The sequence below is a fragment of the Trichoderma camerunense genome (genome assembly GCF_050948025.1).
Source record: "Trichoderma camerunense strain CBS 138272 chromosome Unknown V8C40scaffold_36, whole genome shotgun sequence".
NCBI lineage: Eukaryota > Fungi > Ascomycota > Sordariomycetes > Hypocreales > Hypocreaceae > Trichoderma > Trichoderma camerunense.
The window spans coordinates 99,686-108,814 of NW_028145334.1; the positions used below are offsets into that span (position 1 = coordinate 99,686).

Consider the following 9,129-nt stretch of genomic DNA (forward strand, 5'->3'; position numbering starts at 1 on the left):
GAACTGTCTGGGATTCTGACTTGACCCCACGCAAGCCCCTCCTTCAGAAAATACGTCATACTCTAGTTAGAGGTACCTAAGCTCTTACCAGACCCTGGCAGTTGATCCACCAATGGAGCTTGAGCTGACCTAACTTGGACTCAGTCATACAAACAATGCGAACTGCCTTACCTTCTTCAACAACCAACACAAACTCAACCGTCGTCGTTCTCGTTCAATCATGATCACAAGGCAACTTCCCGCTCTCCGTTATTCCAGGAGGCTCCTCCTTGGAACCATCAGCACCGGCGTCTGTTACGGAGCCTTTGCAGCCCATTCCACTGTTCGCTTCGACTCCCGCCAAAAACAAAAGTCGCCTCCCCCGGCGAGTCAGCCCGCAGCCAATCCTTCAGAGCCATTACTCTCGCCTCGCATCATCCGGCAGATATCCGCTGGCAGCATTGTCGGTCAGTAAACCATCCAATGCAGACTTTCACTCGGCTATTGCTATTCGCCACTCTCAATGAAGCACCAATTGATTCTCATGCCCTCTCTTAGGATTTGGAACCGGTCTCCTCGTTTCTTTCTTCTCCCGCACCCTTGTATTCATTGGTGGAGTGATGGCGGCATTTTACCATGTAAGTGCTTACGTGACTTGTCAACTCCTACGCCTAGTGTCTTCCTTGACAATGGTTTAACACAATCAAGCTCGCCTCCTCATATGGGCTAGGCCTACCGAGCATTGTTCATTCTCACAAACTTCTCACGGATAAGATCCCCCTCTTGAAGTATGGCACAGGAAATGGCTGGTTTGTAGCATCCTTCGGCTTAACCTTCATCTTGGCAGCATTTGTACGCCTCTAAGATGAAAGTTCCTTTTTTCTAATTTTTTTTTTTCTCTCACCTCTTCTTTTGACTGTTTTGAGAGGACTCTACTCCTAATCAATGTGTCGGGTTTCCCTTGTCAACCACGCTGTCGTAAGAGCATCATCCTCGAAGAACCCCTTGGTCTTCTCCAATATTTCTGCGTTAGATGCATTTAACCACGCCTTCTCAGCCCCCGTGAGCATGCTCTCGTCTATCAGGTTCCTGCAGTAGGGGACCATGGTCACATGCTCAAACCCTAGGAACGGCTTGTCGCCAAAGGAATACTTTGTCTTGACTTCCTTGACCATGACGATGTTTTCGATTCGAATTCCGAAACGGCCATCTTCATAGTATCCTGGTTCGTTTGAAATAACATTTCCAGGGGCCAATGGAACTTCGGTGTATTGAATTCGGGTTCCAATACCGATGGGGCCCTCGTGGACATTCAAGAAAGACCCAACGCCGTGGCCGGTGCCATGTCGATAGTCTAATCCAGTACTCTGCTACAAGTTAGTAGAACGAATAATTGCTAGAATCTGTCAACTTACCCAGAGATGCTGCCTAGCTAGAGAATCAAGAGCGAACCCAGTCGTTCCCTTGGGGAAGACTGCTAGATCCAAGGCAATGTTACCCTTTAGAACAAGTGTGTAAGCCTCTCTCTCGGCATCTGTAGGCTCTCCAAAATGCAGCGTCCGTGTCGTATCAGTTGTGCCGTCCAAAAACTGCGCTCCTGAATCGCATAGGTAGATGGCATTTGGGTCAATGGTAGCGCAATTTCCACGTTCGGGACCGTAATGAATAACAGCCGCGCTATACACGTTTGTCAGTATATGACTAGTGCTGGGGATATCCTAAAAGTGATACAAAGAGAATGGTAAACTCACTTTGCACCAGTTGATGAGATGGTCGGGAATGATAGTCCGACAAAGTGCTCATGCTTGGATCGCAATGCTTCCAATTTGTCAGCAGCCTCTACTTCGTCAAGCACAGCCTTTTTGTTGATGAGCTGGTCCTCGAGCCATGCGAAATACTCAATCAGAGCAGCACCGTCTCGGATGTGGCACGCTCGCATTCCCTCCATTTCGGTCTCGTTCTTGACTGCTTTGGAATCCCCAACTGGGCTGCGGATCTCTTCGACTCCTGTGTCACCACCCAGTGCCCTTTTCAAGGCCCAAGAACCCTTGTTAGACATGAGGAAGCTGCCTGCGTTACCGCTCTCCGCGCCCTGAGTAGAGGCAACAAACTGCTGGTGAAGCTGCTCCGCATCGCGGAAGAAGGCGTCGTATGGCTTGATGGCAACGTCGAATTTAGCCAAGTGCTCACGGCACTCTTCATCCAGCTTAGACTCGTCCACGTACAATGCTGCCCCCTTTGGCGTGATAACCGCGTACGAGAAGAAGACGGGGTTGTAAGGGATATCGTTGCCGCGCAAGTTGAACAGCCACGCTACCTCATCAAGCATCGAAATGAACACTCCGGGAGATTTCTTCTTCTCAAGCTCAGAAATGAGGTCTGACAGCTTGGCCTGTACTGATTTACCGGCGAATTTCTCAGATAACACGGTGATGCGCTGCTGAGGCCGCGCGGGCCTCTCTCCGCCCCAGACCGCATCCACCAAGTTGACATCAAGGGGGACCAGGTCAGATCCGCCGCTTTTGCGGATTTTCTCTGCGAGCTTCTTTGCTGCAGAACCCGTGATCAAGGTTGAGTCGACGGCAACCTTTTTGCCTCCGGCGGATTGCTCAGCAGCCCACTCTTGCCATGTAGGAACATCCTGGAGGCCCTGCTTCAACAACGTCCAGTTGTCATCCAGTTGCTGAGCAGCCTGGTTGAAGTAACGGCCATCCGTCGCAAGGGCTGCAGCTGTTTCCGTGATGACCGCACAACCGGCAGAACCAGTAAAGCCGCTGATGAACTCTCGCCGGGCGTCGCAGGAGGCAATGTATTCGGAGCTGTGGCTATCTTCTGAGGGAACGACTGCACAGATGTAGACGTTAGTCGTCTGGTATGTGCAAATGTACGGCGCATCTCTCTTTACCATATACTTGGACGTTGTGCTCCTTCATCAGAGCTCTAAGCTGAGCAAGCCTCTCCGTCGTATTGGCTCTCACCATGGCTGCGGTTGAGAGACGGCGGATGGATTGAAAGGACAGCCTTTGCTGGAATTTGCTGGTTAGATTTGGAACAAGTGCTACCAGAGACCTGAACATTGGACGGCGAGGTAAGGTAGCGTTGATCCTCACAGTTCCATCTGGTTCGGCGGAATCGCTACCGAGAGGGGCTGATTTCTCAACCCCGCCAAACGGTTTGCGGCGGGATGGGGAAAGAACGTGTCCCACTTCCGTGGGGTAGAGAAGAAGCCTCGGATTAGCTGCATGTAGTAATTAAACACGAGGGGTTGTTGCACGATAAAAAAGGGATTAAGAGAGATGCTGAAAGTTAAAATAAAAAATGAATAAATAAAAAGAAATTAAACGTATTACTTCCCTCTCGGCTAGAAAGGGTTCAAACAATTGTTTGGTCTCTCTACGGTAGAGCGGGCTTACCTGTAAAACGTCAATTGTGTGTGTACCTGCAGTTGATTTTATCGTCTTGAACCCAACAACAAAGAGAGACAAGAGCATTTCATTTTCCAAAAATGATAGCGAGCAGTAGTCGTCTCTCAAGATTTCACTTTATGTGACTTGATTACATGAATTCGCCTACCTTGGGCGCACCTTGTTACTGATGCAGCAACCTGTGAATTGTGTATTGGTGGTACCATCTTGAATTCATTAGCGATAAGCGTTTACCAAAAGATACTAACCTATGCTTTCTGAGGAGACACTGCTATTATTCGGGCGCAAATTCTAGTACCTAGATTTCATAGGGATGATTTCTAGCCAAGATCTCACGCTTTATACACAATATATAAGAGCGGAGTCTAGAGACAAGGAGATAAGTTTGACAACACCATACATAACTCAAGGAATGCGGTGCTAGTCAGACATGGCGGTTACTAGCCACCTGGCACGCATCACGCGATGAGGTTTGTCAAAAATGAAAAATCCTTGTCGTCTAGTCTATCGAGACCGGAGGTTTCATAACTTTGAGGCTCATGAAAGGACTCACTGGTATTAACAAACTGGATAAGACACCGTTACACAGCGAAACAGTAGCAGAATAGGTGTCATTGCTATACGCAAGACCCCCTTTTCAGGTGACTGTGTTTAACGTCTTAGATCCAGAATCCCTCAGAAGGGGCGTGAATTGCAAGGGCAGAATTGGACGAGATATCCATGGGCCAGATTTGACTGACCATGATCCATCAGCTGCTGCAAACACACATCCATAGGTATGTCCTACACATGGATCGATCGTCTTTACCATTGCTTCTAGACATGGTAGTTATACAGTCATGCAGAGAGGCTTCTAACTTAACGCCGTCGGAGTGACCTTCGAGAATACGTACGCAGCTAGCTGTGTCAGTACCCCAAATGTTTATTGTGTTGTTACATAGGCTGAATGCTATATGAGGTGAATTTTATGAGAAGAAATCTATAGTAATCTCTGGTTATATACTCTCAGTCCCTGAAGATTTACCCGCCCTGGGGGAGCCATAGTCGAGTTGCTGTATCCGCGAATCCGGAGATTGAAGGATTTGGGTCATGTGGGAATACGCAATAGACACCATTGAGCCCTCATGCCCTCATGATCGTCTAGAGTTTCCACACATGAACTCCATGCTGGTGCAGTTTTTGGATGGAAGGGCAGCTAAAGAGCCAGCCAATCATGAAAGATAAGGTGTACTCTGCTTGTGCTCCTCTCATGCAAAAGTTTGCAGAGAAGAATATATTTGAAACGATCACCATTCGTTGCGGGAGAAGCCTCAAATGATAGAGCAACGAGCATCATTCCAAAATACAGACGGCATCAAGCTTGCTTGCGGCTGCGCTAAACAAAGTCAGCAAATTTCGGTCACAGGCGGGAGGTTGCACCTACGATCTTCCTTTGTAATTCGTCCCATCGTGTTGACAACGTCGACAGCTCTAAAGCATCCCTCATCAGAATCAGTGCATCCAGCCCTTCAAGGGAATGGTACTGTAATACTTCACGGACTTGATAATTTTCCAAGAAGCTACCATCTAGCCTGTTGAAAATGGTTAATACAGTAGAGATAGTAAAAGTAAAGCGCAGAGGAAAGCGTACGGATTATTCTCTCCATCGGCATTCCAGGGGACAACATCTCACAAGCATTTTGTTTCGAGTATTTCTTAGATACAGACAGTTACATGCTATTTCAGCGTGAGGCTGCCCAATTTCCTATAAGCCCATAAGGGATTATCCTTGAGACTTCCACCTTCCAACAAAAAGTTGAGGAAATAAATGTAGCGGCTTCAGAAGTTTGTCTTCTGAGGTAGGGATATCAGAAGGATATAAGAGTCAGCAAAAACACATGAGTTCCAAGAGTGACGGGCCAGTGTCGAAAAAAATTGACAATGTAACAGCCCTGAGTGAACTGAGGAGGATAACAACAGCAACGGTAATCACCTCAAGTCTGCTAATTCTTCCCTTTTTACTCATAGAGAAAGATTAACGAGAAATGGGTTTAGGATCGATAACTATATGGCAGACAGATTATCTTAATATTTAAATAATAATTATAACTTTTACTATTTGTCTATTTAAAGATCGGCATTATGATAAAAAAAAATGTTTATTTATTTATTTATTTTCCCTTTCTTTCCATTTTCCAAATAAAACATTACCCCGACAAATCCCCCAGACTCCTATGTCTGCAAGGAGCAAATAACTTCTCTGTACCTTGTAAAATGACAGTCTATAATCTTGTTGCGAAAGTAACTCTGTTAGGACTTCATCGCCGTTAAATCGATTTTGGCACGCTGTTCTTATTGCATCCTGTGTAATCTCAACTTCGTCACCGAGGATTCGCTTGTATATTTCTGGTCCATATTGCACATTTACAGCTACACTTATGATTGCCTTTGTTTTTACAGGCAGTTTATTGCTTTGTCGGTCAATTAAAAGCTTTATGATATTGAACTTTGCATTTGAAGTCGCTGCTTTAACAATAGCTTCTGTCAATTATATCTTCAATGTTATCACGGGCCCTGCTGAAGAAGGTGCCAGCACTTCGCAATCAAATGATCCCGCAAGACGTTTCAAGCATTCTTCGTCGAGTTGGACATACTCTCTCGTTCCACTGAATAAGCCTGTCGATGTTTGTTTCTTCTCACTGTTGAGCCCTAGGCTCTCATAAATGAGAACCAGGTCTTTTGCAGCCACTGAAATAGGTCGGTGGTTGTTCTCGTATTCTGCATACCAGCTCTTTATTGCTTTTTGAAGATACACATTTGCTTTCTCGAACTTTTTACGGTAGTGTGTTATAAACCCGATGTTCATAAGCCATAATCTTCGAATTAGATCAGTCCAAAGCTGCGCCTTTGCATATTGTAGTGCTTGACTGTCCATAAAGATTACTTGGTTGCTGTCATCTGTCCAATTCGTCAATGGTTGACCCTAGTCCAAGAAAAGGAGGAAGTCGCGAGGCAATATTAACTGAGTCTAAAAGCGCTGGCCAGTAAGTGTCCTCTCTTTCCATCCGCGTATCATTTGTCAATGTAATTGCTATTGCGACAATAGTAACGTAAGCTTCATTCCATCTGAGAACAGACGGTTTTGAGGCTCCCTGTAGAAGACAGATGATGTTGTCCTTGAAATGGATTTCGCAGACGATTGGAGAACCAAACGACCTTTCAAGTGCTTCCCCTTCGTGATTATCTTGACATTCAAGTAAGCGGATTCGTCCATCAAAGTGATGCTTATTTCTTGCTTGTGTCCTAGATGCCAGCGCTTTTTACTGAAGATACTGCTCTGAGAACATGGAATGCAGCCTTTATTCTTGCTTATAGCTATCTCTTTATTATTCCAAGTTATTAAAATTTCGAGCTTGTTTAAAATAAATGTAATAACCTGTGTAAGAAGCGCTTCCCAAGTAATTTCACAGTGAGCAGATAAGGCATTGATGCTATAGTTATCGGAGGCTTCAGAGGCCATGCCCAGGAGAGCATAGACTTTATCACGGCCGTCAGACGCTTCTCTGATATGGTACATATCGAGCAGTTCGCCTAAAATCCGTATATGAAGCGAAAAGTTGCTAGTCTTGGCTAATACATCTTTGGATTGGAAGACTGTATGTTATATAAGATAATTGGAAGGACATACCAAGAACTGTAACTCCGGCTGAACCTCTTAAGAAGGTTCTACTTGCTTCAATTCAGCGTAAACGTAAGCCCATCAACCTCCGTTGAACTAGATATTATAATATTTTGCTAAGCTGCTGCAACCTCCTGGAGAACCTAAGATAGGTAATTAGTATATATATTATACTTATTGAGAATCACCTCTCACTTAATTTTTTCTTAATCAGGCACGCTTTAATAAGCTAGGTATTGCTTCTTACTTTTCTAAATTGTTACCTATATATTGTTTATTAGTAGCTCTATATATTCCCTTAGGTACTCCTTTACTATTGTCCTCTGCTTCTCTTAGTTATATAACTACTTAGTTTATAATTATATAAATTATTACTATTAACTAAACTTAGGTTTTTTACTTACCTAAGTTTTATTAATTAATATAAATTATATATATTTATAAAATTTACTTTATAAAGTAAAATTATAAATATAATAATATTATATTATAATTCCTTAAGTAAATTATATTTATTTATAATTATAAAGTAAAAATAATTTTTAAATTATTTTATTAAAATATTTATTTAATTAAGTTCTTAATTTTTTTTAATTAAATTAAGTATTATAATATTTTATTTTATTAAAATATTTTTTATAAATATTATTTATAAAATTTAATTTTATAAAAATTACTTATAAAGCTTATATTTATTATTAAAAAAATAATAAAATTATAATAATTAAATTAAGTTATAATTAATTAAATTGAATTTTAAAAATTTAAATTCTAAAATATAATTAATTAATATTTTAAATTAAATTTAAAATATATATATAAAATAACTTAAATAATATAATTAAAATATAATATAATATTACATTCCGAACGCTTTATAGTCACCTAATCGGTATATACCTGGAATAACTACAGGCTAACCCGCCAATAAGGAATAAGTTAACATAGGTTGCTTATTAACCTTCAGCAACCTATAATATAAGTTAACATAAGTCACTTATCAACCTTTATTAACTTAATAATACTAACTAAATATATAAAATTTAGTTACTATACTCTTTAAATAGCTTAAATAGCTAATTGTTAATATAATAATAAAATTAATTATTATATTTAACCTATTAGCTATATAATAAAATTACCTAAATTATATTCTACTGCCTCTGTTAATATAAACTATAAATAGTTTATTACCTTAAAAAACTACCTTATATTATTTAGTATAGACCGATTTATTATATATTAACGACTTTTATTTAGATTAGTACTATATACTATTTAGGTAATAGAAGGTACTATAGCTCCTTAACTAACCCCTATACCTACAGCTGCTAACCCTAGAGCTTTTATAGTTAATAATAATAGAAATATTACTATAGAAAATACTTTTAACTTCTTAAATATAGTAAATACTAAAATAACTATATTCCTCTAAAATATATATATATTTAATAAGCAACTAGTTAATAATATTAATAAAGCTAGAACTAATGCTAAAGTTAAGCCTATTACTAAAGATATTAGTATTTTAATTAAATAATAACTACCCCTTATATTTAATAAAAATATAAAAGAATTTTATTTATTTTAAACCTAGCTTAAGGTATATTTTAAAAACTTTAAAAATACCTTAAATACTTTAGAAAAAAAAGTATCCTTTACTACCTTACAACTAAAAAGAACTACTTTTAAATAGTTCCGCCCTATTTAGGATAAATACCTTAAAAAAAACACTAATACCACTTTTAACTAAACTTAAAAAATCTTTAGAAGTTTTAATAAATTTAAAAATAAACTTAAAAAGGTATTTAATAATATTAGTAAAATTAAAATAGCTAAAAATTACCTTATAATTATTTATTAAAAAGGAAAATACGTAGATTATATTATATACTTCTAAGACCTATCTACCTAAGTTAATTAAGGAAAATTAGCTTTTAGTAAATAATTTTATAATAGTTTTAAAAAAAACCTTAAGGAAAAAGTATACTATATTAATTATAAAAAACATAGCCTTAATTCTTTTATAAAATAATATATTAAGGCTAATATCCTCTTATATAAACT

The 9,129-nt window shown here is 39.7% G+C and overlaps 2 protein-coding genes across 2 annotated transcripts; one reads left to right on the forward strand and one right to left on the reverse strand.

Annotated features, from left to right (window-relative positions):
- Nucleotides 1–153: 153 nt before the first annotated feature.
- Nucleotides 154–1,038, forward strand: V8C40DRAFT_259540 (uncharacterized protein). The gene is made up of 3 exons (XM_083218992.1): nt 154–446; nt 538–617; nt 688–1,038. Exons 1-3 carry the CDS (start codon nt 221–223, stop codon nt 841–843), a joined length of 462 nt encoding a protein of 153 aa, XP_083067066.1. The 5' UTR covers nt 154–220; the 3' UTR covers nt 844–1,038.
- V8C40DRAFT_284878 (aminopeptidase P) lies at nt 686–2,960 on the reverse strand (the record flags this gene model as incomplete). The annotated part of the gene is made up of 4 exons (XM_083222239.1): nt 686–1,346; nt 1,395–1,656; nt 1,731–2,823; nt 2,885–2,960. The coding sequence occupies 4 exons, from the start codon at nt 2,958–2,960 to the stop codon at nt 918–920; spliced, it is 1,860 nt and encodes a 619-aa protein (XP_083067067.1). The 3' UTR covers nt 686–917.
- Nucleotides 2,961–9,129: the final 6,169 nt, after the last annotated feature.